Consider the following 25,399-nt stretch of genomic DNA (forward strand, 5'->3'; position numbering starts at 1 on the left):
TTTCCAAAAGTGTTAGGACTAGCTATTTTCACTTGCTCAAGACTTATTTCCCGAAAAATGATTATTTTGTAAAGTGTCTCAAAAATATCGACATAAATAATCACGATCCACCCAATATTGAAAGCGAAATAAAAAGCGTAAACGATTATCGGTAATTATTCTGTTGATAAACTTAGTCATTGTCCTTGTTTTTATCATCAATTAACACCCCCTTCGAAGAGCTAAAAGAAGTGTGTCGGTATCATGGCATCTAGCGGTATAGTTGCCCGAGATTGTCATGGAATTACGTCATGTTTTCGCGCCATATGACACATCACTGTTTGATCATACCGCCTCGGTTCTTTAAATTAATCAATAAAAAAGTTTCTTCTTTAATTTGTTAAAGCGAATTCAATATCCTGTATGAATTCAATATCCTGTATAAATTGACAGGTAAATCACAGGTGGTAAACGCGCAATCCAATTCCCGCTGGGAATACGCTTAAAATGGGTTGCGCGACGTCCGGTGCTAGTGTTGTGCGTAAAAAAAGACGAAATTAAGGTATGTGAAGTTATGATTTTGCTTAGTATGAGACAAGAATAATTTTTCTCGAAAAAAAGGAAAATGCTATTCGACACAAATATGATGATACATCATATATGTAAAATATCTGGTTTGTAATTTATGATTCGGCTCTATTGTCACAAAAATTCTGGCGACACGAAGCGTGAAAAAAGTATGAAACCAACAAAAATAGCAGTTTCTGACTTCATATCGCGGGCTTAGCGCAAAACGGTTGTAACTGATATGAAATAAAGAAGGAGTTACAACCGTTTTGCGCTAAGCCCGCGATATGCCTAATCTGAGGACATCTGATGCTTTTTATGATAACTCAACTGTTATGAAGTAACGGATATCAAAATCATTTGCTTCAAATCCTGCTTACGGGGACATAATTGACAAAAAAATCATTGGGGATGGGGTTGCGCACCGGGAGTGGAGTTGCTCGTATACATCATGATGCAACCCCATTCCCGATTGTTTTTTCGCCAATCTTTCCCCCAAAAGCAACATTTAATTCAAGTGTATGTAATATTCGTGACTGTTTTACACGTGTTTGTAAAACGTGTTTGATCATTAGAAGCGTCACATTTCCGGAAAAAAAGGCACAAGAGTTAGAAAATTAGCTTTTTACGTGATTCCATACTTTTTGACAGTTACAGCCAGCAGAGTTTTCGTGATATCAGGGCTGATTCTTAAATTAATAATTTAGTATTTCAAACATATGATCTTTGTTCATTTTTGTGTCGAATAGCATTTTGCTTTTTACGAAAACACTTGTAAATGTGTCATTATTTACAAAAACAAAAACCCACCTACCTCAATTTTGTATATATTCATGCGCAACACCAGCACCGGAAGCCGCGCAACCCATTTTAAGCGTATTTCCAGTGGGAATTGGATTGCGCATTTACCATCCGTGAAAATGTGTCAAACGATAATTGTGGATATCCTACCTATTTTGCCGTACTAACATAAATCTGTTTGCCAAAAATCGTTTTACGCCATGTATTTTAATTGCTGACGCTTTTTCATTATTTAAGATTTTTTTTATTCTGTTTTTTGTACTTTCTGGTCAAAAGTCTGAACTTTATGCCCATAGAATTTATCATTTATTTACCCTTAGAAAGAAATAAATAATTAAGATCGCACTGTTTGAAATTTTACAAAGAACTAAATTTGAATTTGACCGTTTTGATAGAATTTTGCTTACATTCCTGTTGATATCTTATTAAAATCGTTATAGAATTCAAACTATATTACTTCTTAAGCGGTGCTAAAAATATTGTTGTGATAATAACAAAAAATGAATGCACTACGCGCGTTTTTTGTGTATGTGTAAACAAAAGTAACGTTGAGCGATGGAAATTAGATATTACGATAGGTGGCACGTGCTCGTGGAATGGAAAATTACCGGCATGACGTTTTGGTATACTTTACGTTTCGCGGGTAAATTAGATACTAGATTTGTAAAATTATGTCCTTTTGTCAGATTGCCTTCCGGTTATAAGTGGTTTGATTGTCGTCTGCATCCTATGGTCTTAGGCAGTGTTATCGGCAAAGTTGACATGTTTTGGGAATACATGAGATAATAAACATTCTGCTTTATCGATTCTCACTTGCCATAATTATTTACGCATTTATATAATCGCCAGTTTCAAGCACCAAAATCAGTTTTTCCCTCTGATAAGAAAATAAAAATATTTTTTTTCTCTGGAATGCAATAAAATTATTTGAGTCGGGGCAATTTTATCGGGTCGGTAGGTAAAGGTCAAACAAACTTAATTTTATTTTAAGCCTTAAAAAAAACATGTAAGTTCACGTCAAGATAAATATATTAGCTTCAGCAAATGGAAAAATTTGTTTTTCTTATATTATTTTCTGATATTAACAGTTTGTCAGTTTTTCGGACTTTTATTGCTGGAGTGAAATGAAAGTGATATATTTACATCACAATATAGACTACCTACTATCAGGCTCAATATTTTGTTCACATGAGTTAACTCCTGTGGTTATTCATATTTGATATGCCTCTTTTCTTCTCAAAGCATACATAATCAGAGCTATAGGAGTGAATTTGCTGAGACAGAGAAAATAAAAAAGTAGAAATTAAAAAAAAAAAAGATAAAATGTTTAAGAATAATTATGACTACCTACTGTCCTACCCTGGAAGTGCCAGTATAAAATTGGGCCGCACGATGAGAAAACCAACATAGTGCATTTGCGACTAGCATGGATCCAGACCAGCCGGCGCATCTGCGTAGTCTGGTCAGGATCCATGCTGTTCGCTAACGGTTTCTCTTATTGCAATAGGGTTTGAAAGCACACAGCATGGATCCTGACCTGACAGCACGGATGTGCAGGCTGGTCTGGATCCATGCTGGTTGCAAAGCCACTATGTTGGGTTTCTCATGGTGCTTATAACTGTGCTTGCAGCTGGTGCAAAATTGTGAAAATGACTTCACAGTGTAAAGTAAGCTAGAGTTGAAATTAATGACATTTTAGTGCCATGTGAAAATTTAGGGCTAAGTAGATAATGATTGGGTTGAATGATGTGGATGACAATGATTCTCACATAATTATGTGGTATTATAGTGAATTATACCCTACCTCTCAGCTTGGGAATCTTGCAGCTTTTTCCATAAACAGAAATAAATAGTGAAAAAATAAGAAAGATTCAGTTTTGAAATGAGTCTACTGGTGTAAATTTTTTTATAGATAAGTATTGAATTTAATTAAATATATTTGTTTTGCAAATTTTAAGCATGTATGTTTCAATTACTACATTGAACTTGTATTTTAAATTCTGTTGGAGTTGTCTTTCTTAGATCTGTTTTTTCACTTTTATGAAAAAAATACTCACATATTCTCTAAAATATGTTGAAAACCTGTCAGTAACAATAGTCATGCAGTTGAAACCTCAAATGGAGTGCAGAATTCTTTCATGTGACAAATTTTATGTCAATCAGGTTTGTGGTTCTATCCATGAAATGCTGGAAAAGTCGCTATATAACCTATAATTGTGTTGGTGTGACGTTAAACCTACCCCCAACCCACCCTCAAACCAAAAACAAATAAAAAGTGTAAGATTTTATATAAATGCCACATCTTTATTGACTTAACACACTTGATTTGATTTTTATATCTTATAGATGCTTTAATCTCTATAGAAAATTTTAATTCTCAGTATAGAAATATTAGTAGGACCGCAATCATGACCAGTGTCTGCAGTGGGATGTACTGAATAAAAAAAAATAAGAAAAAACTTACAACACTGCCTCATGGATACTCGATTAACTTTGTCACCAGCTTCTTGCATGGTCCTTTCCCAAGACAATTCAAATGAATCTGTGAGGCCACAGTAACTGTTAGACTTACCAACATTTTTTAGGAGCCTCTTTTAACCAGTACCCTGCGAAATGTCTATAATGAACTGGTCCATCTTTCAATTTGGACATTATGTTTAAATGTGAAAGGGGATGCGTACCAAAAATATACTGACTGAATGCCGAACAGTGCAGATCAGGATCAAACTGATCATGATCTACACTGGTCGCAAAGGCAGAATCATTCGTGTCCAGCATGATAAGGGTTAAAGAATTGCTTGATAGATGCTTACAAAACTTAGTCAGAATCAAGGTCAGGGGTCAAGATCAGGTGAGCTACTTAAGGTCAATTTGTACAGTGAGATCAAAGGTCATTTATTTGTAATTTTATATCTATACAGCATCTTTTTAATCCCTTCAAAGATTATTATGTCTCCCCCAGGAGACATATTGTTTTTGCCCTGTCCGTCCGTCCGTCACACTTCATTCCCGAGCAATAACTGGAGAACCATTTGACCTAGAACCTTCAAACTTCATAGGGTTGTAGGGCTGCTGGAGTAGATGACCCCTATTGTTTTTGGGGTCACTCCATCAAAGGTCAAGGTCACAGGGGCCTGAACATTGAAAACCATTTCTGATCAATAACTAGAGAACCACTTGACCCAGAATGTTGAAACTTCATAGGATGATTGGTCATGAAGAGTAGATGACCCCTATTGATTTTGGGGTCACTCCGTCAAAGTTCAAGGTTACAGGGGCCTGAACATTGAAAACCATTTCCGATCAATAACTAGAGAACCACTTGACCCAGAATATTGAAACTTCATAGGATGATTGGTCATGAAGAGTAGATGACCCCTATTGATTTTGGGGTCACTCCGTCAAAGGTCAAGGTCACAGGGGCCTGAACATTGAAAACCATTTCCAATCAATAACTAGAGAACCACCTGACCCAGAATGTTGAAACTTGATAGGATGATTGGTCATAAAGAGTAGATGACCCTTATTGATTATGGGATCACTCCGTCAAAGGTCAAGGTCACAGGGGCCTGAACATTGAAAACCATTTCTGATCAATAACTAGAGAACCACTTGACCCAGAATGTTGAAACTTCATAGGATGATTGTACATGCAAAGTAGATGACCCCTTTCGATTTTGGGGTCACTCTGTGAAAGGTCAAGGTCACAGGGGCCCGGACATTGAAAACCATTTCCGGTCAGTAACTTGAGAACCACTTGACCCAGAATGATGAAACTTCATAGGATGATTGTTCATGCAGAGTAAATGACCCTTATTGTTTTTGGGGTCACTCTGTTAAAGGTCAAGGTCACAGGGGCCTGAACATTGATAACCAGTTCCGATCAATAACTTGAGAACCACTTGACCCGGAATGTTGAAACTTCATAGGATGATTGAACATGCAGAGTAGATGACCCCTATTGATTTTGGGGTCAGTCTATTAAAGGTCAAGGTCACAGTGGCCTGTTCATGTAAAATCATTTTTTGGAAATAACTTGAGAACCACTTGACCTACAATGTTGAAACTTAATAGGATGATTGGACATGCAGAGTAGATGACCCCTATTTATTTTGAGGTCACTTGATCAAAGGTCAAGGTCACAGGAGCCTGAACAGTGACTTGAGAACCACCAGGCCACGAGTGTTGAAATTTAGCGGGATGACTGGACATGCCAAGTAGATGATCCCTATTGCAGCCAATCATCAGTGTCTCTTTGACTTTCGCTCCTGACCCCTATTGACTTCTTGCCTATATCACTTTGCATTGGGGGAGACATGCGCTTTTTTACAAAAGCATTTTCTAGTTATATTTGGTTGAAAATATTCAACCCATTGAGACAACATTTAGGTTCATTCTGGTTCAAGTTCATGGATTACCAATAGGTTAGAGGTCAAGTGGATAGTTTCTCTTTTTGTCATAGGCAGAATTTTTGAGTGGGTGGGACATAATTTATATTTTAGGTAAAAGAACAATCATGCATTTTTCAGATGAATAAGCTGTTTTGTAATAAGGTAACATATTTAGAACCTACAGCATCAAAAAACAGAATGTGCAAGGAAAATTCTTTGCAAAATTGACGTATTTTGAGTGATGCTGTGAATTGAAAGTTAACAATTTACAATGGATAAAAACTCCTTTTAATAAAGAAAAAATGTCAGTATTTCATGAAAATAATTTTCCTTTAAATTATTGTTTATGGCTCATTTTAATTGCTATAAACTGATGTATTTGGTTTTAAAATTAATCTACCCAGGAAGTAAATTAGCTGAATAGCAGATTTCATTCTTTTCACCGTTAGATATTTCCTTTTTAGGAATAATTATATTTTCATCGCAGCTTTATATATTACAGTATTTATAGAGAATATGATTGACAGTTAATTAGATAAATAAATCATAGCTATGTTATTAAATTTGAAGAAAACTCGCATAATTTACGCCTGTCTAAACAAGGAACTTGCAGGTGATGGGAGAAAATATTGCATGTTTAGTTTGCCATAAATCCATAGCATATTGCAAAAAACCTGATTAACTCAAAGTTTTATGACTGTTATAAATATTCGCCATCATTTATAAGATTGTTATCGCAAATTAGAAAATTTTCTTCGCTAATTCACCGATTAAGCCCACCGATGATTATATTGGGACGGCTATATTTCTTGCCGCAAAAGCTGATACAAAGACCTTTCACTCTGATTGAAATGGTCCAAATTACGAAAAACAGTGTTCATTTCGAGGAAATTAGTTGGAGCATTATTAATGCAAAGAGAAGCAACCCAATTTCCTGTTTCGCATTCACGTAAATGCGGGAACTTTTTATAATCACATTATTGAGTGGTAAGATTCCGTGTTTGGATATTTATTGATATATTGTTATTAAAGAATTTAGAATGTATTATTGAGGGACGTTATTACTTTCTTATAAGTTCGCAGAAAGGCAATTATGCTAATTTGTTGTACAGACATTCTATGTACAATATATTCTGAAAAAGACAGATTTCATTCGAAACTTTTTCTTTCAAAGTTTGTAAAGAATTTTAGCTTGATGGCTGTAAATTCAGAATTTCTTGTGAGGATTTTGTTTTGTTCTATTCCCAATACTCCGTATTTATTATAAGGTTATTTAGATTTATATTGAGAAATTATGCAGTCAAAGTTTGTGCAACTTTTGGAGGGCAGCATAATATTCTGCAAAAGAAGAGTGCATATTTCTTGATGCAAATCTTTTAATCTTCTTTTTTTTTACATACACATATGTACATGTAATTATGATATATTAAAATGATAAAAAGTTGTTCTTCTTGGTTACATTGTTATAAATGCATTTACACACATGAAATGGATGTCACAAGTGATGTTATGCACCGGATATGAAATGTGTGTCGTAAGAAATTATGTCACAAATGACATCATGCACCGGATATGAAATGTGAGCATCATAAAAAGTGACATCACAAGTGACATAATGCACCGAATATGAAATGTGAGTTTACATCAGGTTTTTATTCCTCTTTGCCCAAATAGTAAATACCGAGCTATTTTTCCCCAAATTACAAGCCTGGGCCGCTTCCCCTCCTGGTAAAAAAATCCCCTGCCTTCTCCAAATAAAAGCGCCCCACCCCAGTTTTCAAAAGAAAAAAAAATTAAGTCACTGAAGATCATAACTGAATGCCAGCAGTATGGTAGTACCATAGATACCCATGTATAATGCGCAACTTTTTGACCCTCCGGGACCATCCCCGAATCATGGGTGCGCATTATACACCTTTTGTTATCGGTTTGAATTGAGAAACTCATGTCATTTTGAAAGATACTATTCCAAAATATTGAAACAATTGCTTTCTATTCATTCATAATATTTTATTTAAAAAAAAAAGAAACAACAAACATAATATTTTATTTTCGAGAAAACAAAAATCGATAGTACCTGTGAGACCGATGCTGCTCTCCGCCGCAGAGGTAAATTTATTACCAGTGGTGATGTAAACTCTACTTTCATTTTCTGTCCACCTCAAAAATTGACCAACAATTTTTTTCCCCAGGAATTTGGGCTAAAATCAGGGGTGCACATTATACATGGGTATCTACAGTACTATAATTGTTAAAACTTGCATCTTAAAATAATAAATTAAATTTAAATTAATAAATAATAATAAAGTTTAGTTTATATTTACTAAAAACCATAATATCTCAGTTTTTGAGGGCTTTAATAAGGAAACGACATTATATTGTGAGTATTTCCAAACTAATTCAATTTAAATGTAGGGAACTTCTAAGCCTTGCAAAAATTTGACACAAGATAGAATGTTAACAACCTATATTTTCGTTGCACATTACATTTATTTGACAATCCTTTTCTTTGTTTGTTAATTTTGTAAAGATTTCAAGAAATATAGTTTACAAATGCATATCTTTTGATGAATATGTATACTGTGATTGCAACACATTTCCCAGAAAAATGTTGATGTAGGTGCATGTGCTATATCCAAAGAAAGACAATAGGTGTATCTTGTCTATGAGACAGAGAGTGTAGGTATGTCATTTTAAAGAGAGAGAGATCATAGGCGTGTCATGTATGCAAAACAGAGTGGGTAAGTGTGTCACATTTAATAGATAGTGTTACCAGAAAGAGTGTACAAATGTCATATTTGCAAGACAGAGAGGGTGGGTGTGTCATAGAGTGTTTAAAGAAAGTGTATTAAAGACATATTTGCGAGACAGAGAGGGTAAGTGTATTATATCCAATAGACAGAGAGTGTTAAAAGAAAGAGAGTGTATAAATATTATATCTGTGAGACAGATTGTAGTGAAAACTTTGGCTGGGTTTAAACGTCTCACTGATACAGTTATATGTCATATGGCCACTTTCCAGTTTAGACCACCAGTTTCCCATCCGAGCATTATTTCAGGCGCAGGCAGTCACTTGGGTAAAACCATCAACTTCCTGTAAGCCAATAGGATGGCTTCCTTACACCCCAAGCAAAATTTTGAACCCAGTGCAATAGTGAAGGACAAGTGATTTGATGTCAACAGACCTTAATCATTCAGGCAGAGACTCCACCTTATTTTACAAGAATCATTTACAAATCTAATAACACATACTTTCTAAAGCAAATATTTTTCCCTGCTTTTCTAAAAATTACTGCTATAATATAGCTCACATAACACATTTGAAGAAGAAGAAGAAGAAAAAGAAAATTACAAAAAAAGTAATTGGCAATTATCAATTGAACATTTATACATCTGCACCAAAGTATTTTAATTTTATCTTGCCAGAACGCAGTTTAAGAAATGATTAAAACTGCCTGCAGAGTTGTGTTTTATTGCTTGACTTAATTTGTTTCTGCTTTCAAAATATCTGTCTGCTTTTAACGAATTTTGGCCTGTTTTAATAATCTTTGTAAATGGTAATTCTCACTTTATTAAAGGCATACATCATTTATAGACGTGTTCATGTAGGTGTCGCATGTAACTATGGTAATTTTGAAAGTTAGCTCACCTGTGCACACAAAAACTTTACAAAAAGATTTGTTTAATATTACAATGTGTTAGTTTTTTATTTACTTATTAAGTATATAATGTATGTAATTAATCACGTAACAAGTTAATTAAGAGGATAGTATTATCCAATGCCATTAGTTTTATTTTTGTCTCTAATAACTAATTTTTTATGTCTCAACAAATTTCACTGGAAAACTTAACATTCCGAAACTTGACATCCAGAAATTTGACATTAGAAACTGAAGATTTAAAAACTGTATATTCTACATTCAGGAACATAAGATTCAAGAACTGGCATTCTGAATGTTAAAATTTATTGTGTTGACAAGGCAAAAACATGCCAACTCAACAACACAACAAAATTAGTAGGTTATTTTGCCAGTTTTTTTATTGTCATATTTTAGCTCTGACAACAAGATAACTCCACAGTAATCAGCCAGCATATTTATATTGTCTTGTCTTAGTTATGATTTATGCTTTTGCTCTGTTTGTCTCAACTATGCCCATTGATAATTTATAATTCTGCTAAACTGTTTGTACATATTAATGTGCTATGTCTTTGTGATATTTGATAACTGGACATACATAGCTAATGTTATTTATGCCTGGATACATAGCTATTGTTACATATTCCTGGATACATAGCTAATGTTACATATTCCAGGATACATAGCTAATGTTACTTTTGCTTGGATACATAGCTAATGTTACTTTTGCCTGGATACATAGCTAATGTTACTTTTGCCTGGATACATAGCTAATATTACTTATGCCTGGATACATAGCTAATGTTACATATTCTTGGATACATAGCTAATGTTACTTTTGCCTGGATACATGGCTAATGTTACTTTTGCCTGGATACATAGCTAATATTACTTATGCCTGGATACATAGCTAATGTTACTTTTGCCTGGATACATAGCTAATGTAACATTTTCCTGGATACATAGCTAATGTTACTTATGCCTGCCTGGATACATAGCTAATGTTACTTATGCCTGGATACATAGTTAATGTAACAGATTTCTTGATACATAGCTAATGTTACTTATGCCTTGATACATAGCTAATGTAACATTTTCCTGGATACATAGCTAATGTTGTTTGTACTTATGCCTGGATACATAGCTAATGTTACTTTTGCCAGGATACATAGCTAATATTGATTGTACTTATGCCTGGATACATAGCTAATGTTACTTTTGCCAGGATACATAGCTAATGTTACTTTTGCCTGGATATATAGCTAATGTTGATTATGCCTGGATACAAAGTTAATGTTACTTTTGCCTGGATACATAGCTAATGTTACTTTTACCAGGATACATAGCTAATGTTGTTTCTGCTTATGCCTGGATATATAGCTAGTGCTACATTTGCCAGGATACATAGCTAATGTTAATTGTACTTATGCCTAGATACATAGCTAATGTTACTTTTGCCTGGATACATAGCTAATGTTGATTGTACTTATGCCTGGATATATAGCTAATGTTACTTACACCTGGATATATAGCTAATGTTGATTATGCCTGGATATATAGCTAATGTTGTTTGTACTTATGCCTGGATACATAGCTATTGTTGTTTGTACTGGATATATAGCCAATTTTACTTATGCCTAGATGCATATATAGCAAATGTTGTTTGTACTTATGCCTGGCTTTAAATAAAATTTTGTATCTTGTTGTTATATCTTTTAGGTTAGATGACTTACCTCAGTTTGTTCTCTGTATTGTTCAGGTAGATTGCTGGTTATAATAGGTTTAAACTGTTTTTATATTTTCCAGATGAAACAACTGAAGATAATGAAGAATTTATGCAACAAGATCATGTTGATGGTGAGTGAACTTTTTCTTTGTGCATAAAGGGAAGTAATATAGTTACATTTTGTGGCATGAAGGGAGGTAATACTGCAGTTTGAGTAAGGGGTGTAATATAGGTAGTTTACTGTATTTTTGCTATAAAAGGAAGTAACATTGTTTACAGTTACTGTATTTAAGCCATAAAGGGATGTAGTGTAGTTTATATTTTAAGCTTCAAGGGAAATAATATAAACCATGAAAAAGTAAGTGTTACTGAAATATTTCTTCATGTGTTGTTTGAGAAAACAGGAATTTTGGCTCAATACATAAAGTAATTAGATACTAAAGGAGATGATAAACATTATGAAAATGTAAGTAATTTTTAGCTCGACTATAAGTAGTATATGGAGAGCTATCCTACTCACCCCGGCATCGGCGTCAGCATCTTTCCACGTCCCCATCTTGGTTAAAGTTTTTTTACACTTTCTCTTTTTTCTCCTTATCTCTGTAATTACTTGATGGATTTGCTTTAAACTTAAAATAGTTATTCCTCATCATCACCCACATCATATGGCACAAGGGCCATAACTCTCACACTTTCATGAATTATCCCCCATTTTTACTTAGAATTTCAGGTTAAAGTTTTGATGCACTTTCATTCTATCTCAGTTATTCCTAAATGGATTTTATTCAAACTGAAAGTAGTTGTTCCACATCATCTCCCACATCATATGACACAAGGCCCATAACTCTGGTACCAATATTTAATGAATTATCCCCTCTTTTACTTAGAATTTCATGTTAATTTTTGATGCACTTTCACTATATCTCAGTTATTATGTCTCCCCCACCCCCTCTGGGGGAGACATATTGTTTTTGCCCTGTCCCTCCGTACGTCACACTTCATTTCCGATCAGCAACTGGAGAACCATTTGACCTAGAACCTTCAAACTTCATAGGGTGGCAAGGCTTATGGAGTAGACGACCCCTATAGTTTTTGGGGTCACTCCATCAAAGGTCAAGGTCACAGAGGCTTGAACATGGAATACCATTTCCGATCAATAACTTGCGAACCACTTGACCCAGAATGTTGAAACTTCATAGGATGATTAGCCATGCAGAGTAAATGACCCCTATTGATTTTGGAGTCACTCCGTTAAAGGTCAAGGTCACAGGGTCCTGAACATAGAAAACCTTTTCCGACCAATAACTTGAGAAGCACTTGACCCAGAATGTTGAAACTTAACAGGATGATTGTTCAGGCAGAGTAGATGACCCCTAACGATTTTGGGGTCACTCCATTGAAGGTCAAGGTCACTGGGGCCTGAACATGGAAAACCATTTCCGATCAATAACTTGAGAACTACTTGACCCAGAATGTTGAAACTTCATAGGATGATTGGTCATGCAGAGTAGATGACCCTTATTGATTTTGGGGTCACTCCATAAAGGTCAAGGTCACAGGGGCCTGAACATGGAAAAACATTTCTGGTCAGTAACTTGAGAACTGCTTGACCCAGAATTTTGAAACTTCATAGGATGATTGGACATGCAGAGTAGATGACCCTTATTGATTCTAAGGTCACTCTATTAAAGGTCAAGGTCGCAGCAAACAGAACATGGAAATGCATTTCTGTTTAGTTACTTGAGAACCATTTGACCCAGAATGTTGAAACTTCATAGGATGATAAGACTTACAGAGGAGATGACCCCTATCATTTTTGGGGTCACTCTATTAAAGGTCAAGGTTGCAACAAACAGAACATGGAAATCCATTTCCAGTCAATAACTTGAGAACCATTTGACCTAAAACCTTCAAATTTCATAGGGTGATAGAAGTTACAGAGTAGATGACCCCTATAGTTTTTGGGGTCACACCATCAAAATTCAAGGTCACAGGGGGCTGAATAAAGAAAATTCTTCTCAATCAATAACTTGAGAACCACTTGACCCAGAATGAAACTATATAGGATGATTGGACATGCAGAGTAGATGACCCCTACTGATTTTTGGGTCACCCAATCAAAGGTCAAGGTCACAGGGGCTTGAACTTGGAAAAAAGTTTCCAATTCATAACTTGAGAACCACTTAGCCCAGAGTGTTGAAACTTTGTGGAATGATTGGACATGCCAAATAGATGATTCCAATTGCTGCAAGTCATCAGTGTGGCTTAGACTTTTGCTCCTGTCCCCTATTGACTTCCTGCTTATATGACTATGTATTCGGGAGGGGGAGGGGGGGACATGCACTTTTCTACAAAAGCATCTTTCTAGTTACTAAATGGATTTGATTCAAACTTGAAATAGTTGTTCAACATCATCACTCACATCATATGACACAAGGGCCATAACTCTTGCACCAGTATTTCATGAATTATCCCCCCTTTTTACTTAGAATTTCAGGTTAAATAGTTGTTCCACCGTATCACTCACATCATAATTATGACACAAGGTGCATAACTCTGGCACCAATTTTTCATGAATTATGCCCCCTTTTGCTTAGAATTTAAGGTTAATTTTGATGCATTTTCACTATATCTCAGTTATTACGAAATGGGTTTGATTCAAACTTGAAGAAGTATTTCCACATCATCACCCACATCATATGACACAAGGTGCATAACTCTTGCACCAATATTTTATGTATTGTGCCCCCTTTTTGCTTAGAATTATACTTATATAGTATTTTGATACACTTTATCTTTTCCTCTCTTATTACTTGATATTTTTGACACCGACTCCAGCTATTGGAGTCATTAAACACTCCAGTGACAGGTCCAGTTTCCTCAGATGTGCCCAGTTTCACTATCCAGCATCGAAATAGTCGAGCGCGCTGTCTCCTGTGACAGCTCTTGTTGTTAAAGACATGTTTCAACATGTTACAGGCTTTCAGCTAAATGCTTAACATGTTTTGCCTTAAAGGGAGGTAATATAAATTTTGGAAACATTCTTTTGCTATTAACCTTTAGCCTGCTGGCTTCAAGTGATTCTGCCTTTGCGACCAGTGTAGACCATGATCAACCTGCACATCAGTGCAGTCTGATCAAGATCTGCACTGTTTGCTATTCAGTCAGTATCTTTTTGGTTAGCACCCCTTTTAACAGTTAATGGTACTGTCCAAATTGAAAGATGGACAAGTTCATTATAGATATTTAGCAGGGTAAGGGTTAAATTATTTCTTCTTGTAACTTTGAAGAAATCAGATTGCTGGCTATTAAAAACAAAATTTATTAAAACTATTGATGCATTGTGATTAAATATGCATTAAGGTCACTGACTTTGAATCACTTGCCCATCACCTTATTGGGTTCAAACTTTAGCTTGGGTCTTCAGGTGAGGAAGCCATCCAGCTGGTTTACGGAATGATGGTGGTTCTACCCAGGTGCCTGTTCAAGAAATAATGCTTAGAGAGCACATGTGGGGGTCTAATCCTCCACCCTTAAAGCTAGTAAAAAACAATTTGATCTAAATAGTGTTAAAATGACTTAAACTCCAACAAAATTAACAAGCATTTATTGAATGGGAGAGGTTTTTGTCCAAGGCAAATCCTGTATTACTAAATTCAGTAATTCTCTATTGATAAAAATTTTTTTTTACATTTTTGCACAACTCTACAGGATATTTCTCCAGGGTTAATTGGTAATTTTGATTGGAACAATTAAGGGTAATTTCAAAGTTCCTGTTTTCCCTATAAGTGTCTTCATACCTTAATTAAGATATTGTCCCTGATTGGTGGTAAATTACGGTAACCTTAACCTATTTCATTGTAAAGATAGCCACAATTGTCCTAATATGATGATGAACATTAATGTCTGTGCTCGTTAAGCCTTAATTGAAAGTTCCTGCTTCGAGAGGGTTGTTTAGTGTCCCAAGATGGTGCACGAGATTCCTCGTCTTGATTAGAACGAAATAAGGTAACCTTAACCGACTTTGAATGAAGATATTCGGAAATTGTCTTAATTTGGAATGAAATTTAAGCCCTGTAGTGTGAAACATTAATCATGTGGGTGTCCAATTGGTAAGATTTAATCCATTGAATAAATACAATTAAGAAAGTTTAATTGCTGATGTGAGAAAAGTTGCTTGTTTTCAATTTACTTTTATTGACTCGAATACTCTTGCGAAGATATGTATTTATCGAAGATTGTGTAAATTGTCGAGGATGGCTATTAGCCTGGAAGAAGCTGGATCTTATCTGCACCATAGTGTTGATTAAATTTGACAAAATGATTTGCCGAAGTGCTGAAAATTACCACAAGTTAATTATAAGGTGCGATAAATTGCAACCATGGTTCATCCCCACTTCGATTGCAACTTTTGTTAGGATGCGGTTTATATTATCTGAGACTGAATGTGACAGATTTAAAGGAAGTGTTGCAGGGAGAAATATGTCTTCCCAATTTAGAGAAATTGAAAATGTAGACAGAACAGTTTCTGGTCTAACTTTAGAGGTATAGGAAAAATAAGAGTATTCACATTTTTGGGGAGTCCTCTTTACAAAGCAGTATCTGGGGGTATTAATCACATTTAATGATAGTTCTAGTTTAAGAAAGTTCCAGTTGTAGTAGAAAACTTTAAATTGTTTCCGTAAAAGAGATCTGTTAACTAAATAGTTTGAGCAATTTAAAAATTCATTTCGTTTCTGTGATCCTGGAATTCCCAAATAATGATCTCTCTACAAAACCTTGTCAAGGAGCATAATTATGTCAATATTACTGTGAGCGTTGTTTTAACAGTGTTCTCCTTACAATGTAAAAGGTGCTTTTTTTGACAATTATATATTTAGCCGAAATGCATTAGAAATTAAAGTTTGTAAATTTTTTATTACCTCCCTTTACCTATCTTGGTTTTGCAACCGAGATAGATTGTAGATAAATGAATTCAGAAGATCTATACTGTTTCAAATCTATTACTTCATTTTCTGATATTTGGCAATTTATTTTACAAAAATAAGTGTGCGACAACCGTTTTAACGACATTATTCGTAATGACGTCACTTATATAATGAAGTAATCACCGATGCAGTAATGTGGTTACAATTAAAAATCGCTATAACTTCTTCGTTTTTGAATAAAAACTCATTATTTGACCACTTATTGACATTAAGTTCAGACATTTCCAGCATAGTGGTGATGGTTTCAATGCAAAATTTCTTATGACAACAATATCGATCATAAGGTCACATGATCAACTGACCGTATATCACTGGTCACATGTCAACTGACCGTATATCAAGAAAGATATACGACACCCTCATATCAGGTCAAAAATACTGCAAGTGACAGGATAAATTACAAATTACCTGTAGGGACAAATTCAATTTTCTTTATAGCAGTCCCTTGTTCTAACCTCTGTTCGAAACCTGATCTCATAATGTGATTGTTCCTTTCCTTTTTCTTTTTTTGTTGCTTTATCGATGTGTCATATTTGAAACTTTTACAATATTTATATTACAGTCTACTTTTATTCTTTTGGAAGTATTATGACGCTTTCACACACACTATTCAAGAAATAATATATATTCTATCTCTTGATTTATTTTAGATACATTTTCTAACTTTACTGTTGCACAGTGAAATACTGCTTCATTGGGCATCAGTGGTTCTAGCACCAAGGCTCACTCTATTGATTCTTGTGATCCCGAGACTGTATTCATCAAAGTCTGAATCTTTAGTTTTGGAGAAATGGGGATAGGTCCATTAGGAGGGTAAAATTATGCCTTAAATGTTAAAATATAGAGAAAATCACATCAAAAAAGAGTTATTGTTTTATAACCCGTATGTTACATTTCAGAAAACATTGTTTGAAAAGCCCAATTCATTGTGTTTCAAATGTTAAGGCTTATATAGGGTACAAAGTTTAGGCTAAAATAGATAATTATGTAAAAAATGGTGGGTAATGTTAGTAAAAATTTTGGAGAAAAAGTTTTAAAAGTCCTTGAGAGGGGAATTAAGCTGGGTCTCGACACCAAAAATGTCTGTAAAGAAAGACCCTTTAAATGATTGAAAATGGATCTTGAAATTGTCGTTATCAAAGAGTTAACTAACAATACAAATTGACAAGAACAATTAGAAACAAATAATTTTATCAGGTAATTGACTTTTATTTCAGATAGCTTTAATTGGAATTAATTGTCTTTGCAATCATATATGACTGGAAAAAAGTGTTTAATTGATTCAGTTTTGAGTTTTCATGAATTTGTTTTTCTCCAGTATTTTGAGCAGAAGTTGTTGGCCTGTGCAGGGTTGTAAATCTGTAATATCATAATATGCAAACTAAGTATTCTCTGAGTGTATTTTCTGCTTTTTAGCTCACCTGTCACAAAGTGACAAGGTGAGCTTTTGTGATCGCGCGGTGTCCGTCGTTTGTCCGTCCGTGCGTGCGTCAGTCCGTAAACTTTTGCTTGTGACCACTCTAGAGGTCACATTTTTCATGGGATCTTTATGAAAGTTGGTCAGAATGTTCACCTTGATGATATCTAGGTCAAGTTTGAAACTGGGTTACGTGCCTTCAAAAACTAGGTCAGTAGGTCTAAAAATAGAAAAACCTTGTGACCTCTCTAGAGGCCATATATTTCACAAGATCTTCATGGAAATTGGTCAGAAGGTTCACCTTGATGATATCTAGGTCAAGTTCGAAAGTGGGTCATGTGCAATCAAAAACTAGGTCAGTAGGTCAAATAATAGAAAAACCTTGTGACCTCTCTAAAGGCCATATTTTTCATGGGATCTGTATGAAAATTGGTATGAATGTTCATCTTGATGATATCTAGGTCAAGTTCGAAACTGGGTCACATGCGGTCAAAAACTAGGTCAGTAGGTCTAAAAATAGAAAAACCTTGTGACCTCTCTAGAGGCCATATATTTCATGAGATCCTCATGAAAATTGGTCAGAATGTTCAACTTGATGATATCTAGGTCAAGTTTGGAAGTGGGTCACGTGCCGTCAAAAACTAGGTCAGTAGGTCAAATAATAGAAATTCCTTGTGACCTCTCTAGAGGCAATATTTTTCATGGGATCTGTATGAAAGTTGGTCTGAATGTTCATCTTGATGATATCTAGGTCAGGTTTGAAAGTGGGTCACGTGCCTTCAAAAACTAGGTCAGTAAGTCAAATAATAAAAAAAATCTTGTGACCTCTCTAAAGGCCATATTTTTCATGGGATCTGTATGAAAGTTGGTCTGAATGTTCATCTTAATGATATCTAGGTCAGTTTCGAAACAGGGTCATGTGCGGTCAAAAACTAGGTCAGTAGGTCTAAAAATAGAAAAACCTTGTGACCTCTCTAGAGGCCATACTTGTGAATGGATCTCCATAAAAATTGGTCAGAATGTTCATCTTGATGATATCTAGGTAAAATTCGAAAGTGGGTCCCATGCCGTCAAAAAGTAGGTCAGTAGGTCAAATAATGAAAAAACGTTGTGACCTGTCTAGAGGCCATACCCTTGAATGGATCTTCATGAAAATTGGTCAGAATGTTCACCTTGATGATATTTAGGTCAGGTTTGAAACTGGGTCACATGCCTTAAAAAACTAGGTCAGTAGGTCAAATAATAAAAAATCCTTGTGACCTCTCTAGAGGCCATACTTTTCATGGGATCTGTATGAAAGTTGGTCTGAATGTTCATCTTGATGATATCATGGTCAAGTTTGAAACTGGGTCAACTGCAGTCAAAAACTAGGTCAGTAGGTCTAAAATTAGAAAAATCTTTTGACCTCTCTAGAGGCCATATTTTTCAATGGATCTTCATGAAAAATGATCTGAATGTTCACCTTGATGATATCTAGGTCAGTTTTGAAATTGGGTCACGTGCACTCAAAAACTAGGTCAGTAGGTCTAAAAATAGAAAAACCTTGTGACCTCTCTAAAGGCCATATTTTTCATGAGATCTTCATGAAAATTAGTGAGAATGTTCACCTTGATGATATCTAGGTAAAGTTCAAAACAGGGTCACATACCTTTGAAAACTAGGTCAATAGGTCAAATAATAGAAAAACCTTGTGACCTCTCTAGATACCATATTTTTCAATGGATCTTCATGAAAATTAGTCAGAATTTTTATCTTGATAATATCTAGATCAAGTTCAAAACTGGGTCACATGAGCTCAAGAACTAGGTCACTATGTCAAATAATAGAAAAAACAACGTTATACTCAAAACTGGGTCATGTGGGAAGAGGTGAGCGATTCAGGACCATCATGGTCCTCTTGTTATAGAAAGCCATGTGTGCGATTGCATCCACATTTACATTCAAAGAGCCCCATGTGGTTCTGGGAGGATCTGTTTATGAAAAGAATTGGAACCACTGCCTAACCCATCGTAAGAGGCGACTAGTAGGGTCTTAACACTTGATTTTGCAGTTACTCTGTGATTCCAGCAGGTATGCAAATTTTGTTTCCATACCTCATGTTTTTATTTTGATGTAAATGAGATGTGGAACCAAAATTTGTAGTCCTGTTTGGCGCCATATAACCTATACTGTGTTGGTGCGCCGTAAAACCCAGATAAATAAATTACATCCAAAGAATGTCAAATTGCATAACATTAAGTCTTAGAATACATAGTTGTACAGTGTCTGTAAGGTAACTGTTCACAGCTAGACAGTTTGATCAGAGCAGTTATGAGCTCTTTTTGATTTATAACTTTTTAAAATATAACCACTTGGAACGATCGGTTGAAACAAAACTTGGCCAGAATGAATTACAGTCTAACCTGTCTTAAGCAGCCAGCCAATGGAAGCAGACAATTTGGCCGCTTAAGCCAGGTGACAACTGATCGGAGGTGCAGCCAATATATGTATTTTTCAGACTTCTGACCAGTTTAGCCTTTAGGCCCATTTCTTTTTGGGTTTTCCATTATTATTTTACCAGGATACAATGACGTGCATTTGCCTTCGCAATACGAATGGTCTTCTTAGCAATCTAAAACTCCGGCGTGGTTTTTTTACTACAGACAATTTTCTAACTTCAAAACAAGTTTGTTTACAATTTTCGCCATTTTGGTAAGGGAAGCTACTCTCCGCGCGTATTGTCTACGCTAAAATCTAAGATTTACCGTTATGTTCCGTAAAAGATAGAGTGGTTTATATTTTTTTCAAACACAATTCATTTCGTATAAATTTTAATAGTATTGTGATGACAGAAGTATAAAAAAATCACAAATATTATGCTACTAATTAGTTATCGAGTATTATCTTTAACCGAGGTCAAACTGTGAACAACAAAATTGACACGAGGTGACACGCTAATTGCCGATAATTTCTGGCCATTTGATCATAACAAAAAGGGGATTACACCTTTGGTTATCAGTTTTAATTGAGAAGCTCAGGTCATTGTGTCGTTCTTATAGTGAAGTCACGCGAAACTTAGCAATCACGTGCTTCTCAAAAATTGAGTATCTTCAGCGATTATTGCCTAAAAATAATAGGTTTTGGAAGGAAAATGGCCGCTGAAAGGGGTCAAATACGGCGGTCAGGAGGCAATTTCGGTGGCCGCTGGCCGCGGATGGCAGGTGGCCACTGAATAAAGTGATAAAATAGAGGAAAATCCGTCGGGGGCGTCATAAAATGGCCGCTGAACGGAGGTGACTGCTGATCGGAGGTGACCGTTAGTACAGGTTAGACTGTATATTAAAGGTTCTGATGCAAATGGTCAAGGTGAAGGTCACCATTACATAAAAACAGTGTCAGCTCAATATTCTGTAATCATTAATTTTCATAGGGAACTTACTTTTATGGGTATTGTGTTTGTGTCAGTCCATGAAATTTAACCCTTTCTCTGCTAAATTTCTATACCGAAGTTGTCCATCTTCCAATTTGGACAGTACCATTTACTGTTTCAAGGGGTGATTGCATGGATGTGCAGGCTGATCATGATCTACACAGGTCGCAAAGGCAGAATCAAACGTGTCCAGTATGATAAGAGTTAAAACCCAATGAACTAACAGAGATCCCAATAATTGTATCTTTAAAATTTGAAATTCATGAATTCACATTCCCATGAAAAAGTTACTTTTTCCTAAAACCATAAAAATTTTATACACACAAAATTTTGTTTACAGTAACTCAAATCAAATGAAATTTCCATAATGCTGTTGATTTTATGTCAAAAATAGATAGAGCAGCTATCAAAATGCAGAATATTCATAATAACATGGTTAGAAAAGCACTTTTTTTCAATATTGCATGCAAGCTTGCACAATTAAGAGTCATAAAGGGAGGTAATAAAAAATGGTGAATTCAGTATGTTCATACTGTGTACGTGTGAATCATCAGACAAACCTTAGACAAATGTGTGAGAAAACAATTATCGAAAATAAGATTTAACAGGAAATAAGTAATTATTAGCTCACCAGAGCACAAAGTGCTCAAGGGGAGGTATTGTGACTGGTCATGTCTGGCGATGTGCATTGTCCGTCAACGTTTGCCTTGTTTACACTCAAGAGGCCACATTTGTGATCCAATCTTTATGAAACTTGGTCAGAATGTTTGTCTTGATGATCTCTAGGTCAAGTTCGCAAACTGAGTCATGTAGGATCAAAAACCAGGTCACTAGGCCAGATCAAATGAAAATCTTGTTAACACTGTTTAAGTTTGAAACTCATGAGGATTAGTCAGAATGTTTGTCTTGATGACCTCTAGGTCAGGTTTGAATCTGGGTCATGTAGGGTCAAAAACTAGGTCATCCGGTCAAATCAAATGAAAAGCTTGTTAACACTCTAGAGGCCACATTTATGACCCTATCTTCATGAAACTTGGTCAGAATGTTTGTCTTTATGATCTCTAGGTCAGATTTGAAACTGGTTCATGTTGGGTCAGAAACTAGGTCACTAGGCCAGATCAAAGGAAAATCTTGTTAACACTCTAGAGTCTACAGTTTAAGTTTGAAACTCATGAGGATTAGTCAGAATGTTTGTCTTGATGACCTCTAGGTCAAGTTCGAATCTGGGTCATGTGGGGTCAGAAACTAGGTCACGTGGTCAAATCAAAGGAAAAGCTTTTTAACACTCTAGAGGCCACATTTATGACCCTATCTTCATGAAACTTGGTCAGAATGTTTGTGTGGGGTCAGAAACTAGGTCACTAGGCCAGATCAAAGGAAAATCTTGTTAACTCTAGAAACCACATTTTAAGTTTGATACTGATGAGAATTGGTCAGAATGTTTATCATGATGACCTCTAGGTCAGGTTTGAATTTGGTCAAAAACTAGGTCATTCAATCAAATCAAAAGAAAAGCTTGTTAACACTCTTAGAGGCCACATTTATGATCCTATCTTCATGAAACTTGGTCAGAATGTTTATCTTGATGATCCCTAGGTCAAGTTCGAATATGGGTCATGTGGAATTAAAAACTAGGTCACATGCTCAATCACATGAAAAGTTGTTAATACTCTTGAGACCAGATTTATAATCCTATCTTCATGAAACTTGGTCAGAATGTTTGTCTTGATGATTGCTAAGTCATGTTTGAAACTGGGTCATGTGGGGTCAAAAACTAGGTCAGGAGGCCAGATCAACTCTGGTGAGTGATATAGGGCCATCATGGCCCTCTTGTTTTATGTTCATACAAACAAAATGTGGCAGAAAAGTTATAAACAAAGGGATTACGGCCCTTTAAGATACAACAAGCTTATGCCAGGTCTGGAGTTACATAATTATATGGTGACACTGGGGCCATTTTCACCGGTACTAAATGGTAGAAAAAATCAGTGTCCTCTCAACTTGTTTTGGATTGATATATTGAAATGAAATGAAATTTGGCATATAGGTATAGTTTAAGACCAAGAATTGGATTGCATATTTAAGGGCCTATGGGTCAAAGTCAACATCAAGGTTAATAAAGATGTAAAAAAAAAAACACAAAAAAACAGTACTCGCTCAGTAACCCTTTAGTTTTGATAAAGTGAATTGATTGATTGACATATATATTTAATAACTTTGTCCCCTTACAATTCTTAATAAGTACTCATTACTTGTGGAAACCATTTTTCGTAAGTACTTTTCTTCCTAAAGAAGAATAATAGGGAAATATGCTATCAGCAAGCTTTTCATGTCTTAAAAGGTATTAGGAAATATTGATTGAGCTTTCTTCAAAAAGTTATCAATAACGTTCATTACAATAATTGCATCGCGAAAATAAACTTTTCAATTTTCCAGCAACAATCAACATTTAAAATAATTGCAAAAAATTGAGCCGTAATTGGAAAAGTCTTTTCATCATGGGGGTTAAAACATTCCGCAAATTGGACTCTGCAATCAGCAATTGGGAAAATGGAATCGTGGGTAAAAGGTATTGAACCAATCACGTCCATTCATCTCTATCATTCTATGGTTGTGCACATTTCCACCGGCGATTTGGTTAATTTTCCGACAATTTGGTGAAACATGAACATATCCCATACAAAACTGATTGAAACGAATGGCCGATTGATTGCGGCGGACCCGATCACTGCCTTCTAATTAACAAATTACTTATCTACAATTATTATCCTATATATCATAACATTTTTGCAGCCTCAGCAACCAGGAGTGTGATTCGTTTTCTATGTAATTGGTGGGCCGGCAATTTTCTGAAATATTGATAAAGTAGCATTGTTGACAAGGCCATGGTATTTACTTCTGAGAAATTAATCACTAAGTTGTACCATCTAATTGTATTGGGTCGGATAGGTAATTTAGACAAATTGTTCCCGGGATTTCAGTTTTCCCTTCAATCTCTGATTGGGTCTTTAGTGGCTTAGCCCGACTTAACTTTGATGAAGAAGTGTTAGACACGGGAAAGGAAAGGGGAAAATGACAGAAATTGTTATTAGAGAGAGAGAAGAAAAACAGCTTTTGATGAAAAGAAATTAAAAATTACATGAAGAAAGAAAAAGAGAAAAAAGGGATGAAATTATTTTTGCGGTGTCCAAGCAAAATTGGCTTTATTAAGACTTAGTGAAGAGAAAAGGTATAAATTTAAGTAACCTACTGGTTGAAAAAATACCTGAATATTGGAATTCTGTAACTGCCCAAATGAGGCTCACACCTACAATAATTGGGGGAATTAGATATTGACCACTTAGCGACCTAGGCTTCCTTATTCATGACATGACATAAAAGTTGACCAAAGATTATATGTTTTAAAAAAAAGTATATATAAAGGGAGGTAATTTTAATTACAGCTTATTTCTCAGTTAATATGCATAATGGGATATATTTAATTATACAGCCTAATAATTTCACAATTTACTTAAAAAGGTAGGTAATTAATTACTGCCCATTTCACAATTTACATAAGAAGGCAAGTGATTTATTTCAGCTTATTTTCACAATTTATATATAAAGGGAAGTAACTAATAATTGCTTTAATATGAAAATAATCAGAAAATTTTATATTGTAATGGGATTGCTTTGTTACTCTTTTTGTTGACATTTTAATATTTACAGCATTATAATTTGAAATAAAAACAAATTTACTCAGAAAGTTCCCCGTATTACAATGTAACCCTGAAAATCTGAAATCCCTTCAAACCATTGAACTGTTGTCTTGGTCCTGAATTATGTTCTTTTTTATGCCCCCGGCATCTACTGATGCGGAAGGCATATAGGGATTGTCCTGTTCGTTCGTCCGTCCATACGAGGTTAACCAAATGGGACCGTTTCATCTAGCATCAATACCCCTTACTAGAATGACTTGATACTAATGCAAATGTAACCTGTGACCATTCCTCATCTTCAAACATCACCTGACCTCAGTTTGACCTTGACCTTGACCTCGTTTTGGACTTAGGTTGCCTTATATGGGCCATCTCTTGGTTAACCAAATGGGACCGTTTCGTCTAGCATCAATACCCCTTACTAGAATGAATTTATACTAATGCAGATGTAACCTTTGACCATTCCTCATCTTCAGACATCAGTTTCACCTTGACCTTGACCTCATTTTGGACTTAGGTTGCTTTATATTGGCCATCTCTTGGTTAACCAAATGGGACCGTTTTGTCTAGCATCAATACCCCTTACTAGAATGACTTGATACTAATGCATATGTAACCTGTGACCATTCCTCATCTTCAGACATCACCTTACCTCAGTTTGACCTTGACCTTGACCTCATTTTGGACTTAGGTTGCTTTATATGGGCCATCTCTTGGTTAACCAAATGGGACCGTTTCGTCTAGCATCAATACCCCTTACTAGAATGACTTGATACTATTGCAGA

The 25,399-nt window shown here is 35.3% G+C and overlaps 1 protein-coding gene across 1 annotated transcript in view; it reads left to right on the forward strand.

Moving 5' to 3' along the window:
- Positions 1 to 25,399, forward strand: part of LOC123536112 (LIM domain only protein 3-like) — a 154,348-nt gene that overhangs the window by 6,564 nt on the left and 122,385 nt on the right. The window contains exon 2 of the mRNA XM_045318936.2: positions 11,183 to 11,233. Within this exon, the coding sequence (XP_045174871.2) occupies positions 11,183 to 11,233 (51 nt within the window). The remainder of the gene's footprint in view (positions 1 to 11,182; positions 11,234 to 25,399) is intronic.

This window comes from Mercenaria mercenaria, chromosome 17 (genome assembly GCF_021730395.1).
Source record: "Mercenaria mercenaria strain notata chromosome 17, MADL_Memer_1, whole genome shotgun sequence".
In the NCBI taxonomy this organism is placed as follows: Eukaryota; Metazoa; Mollusca; class Bivalvia; order Venerida; family Veneridae; genus Mercenaria; species Mercenaria mercenaria.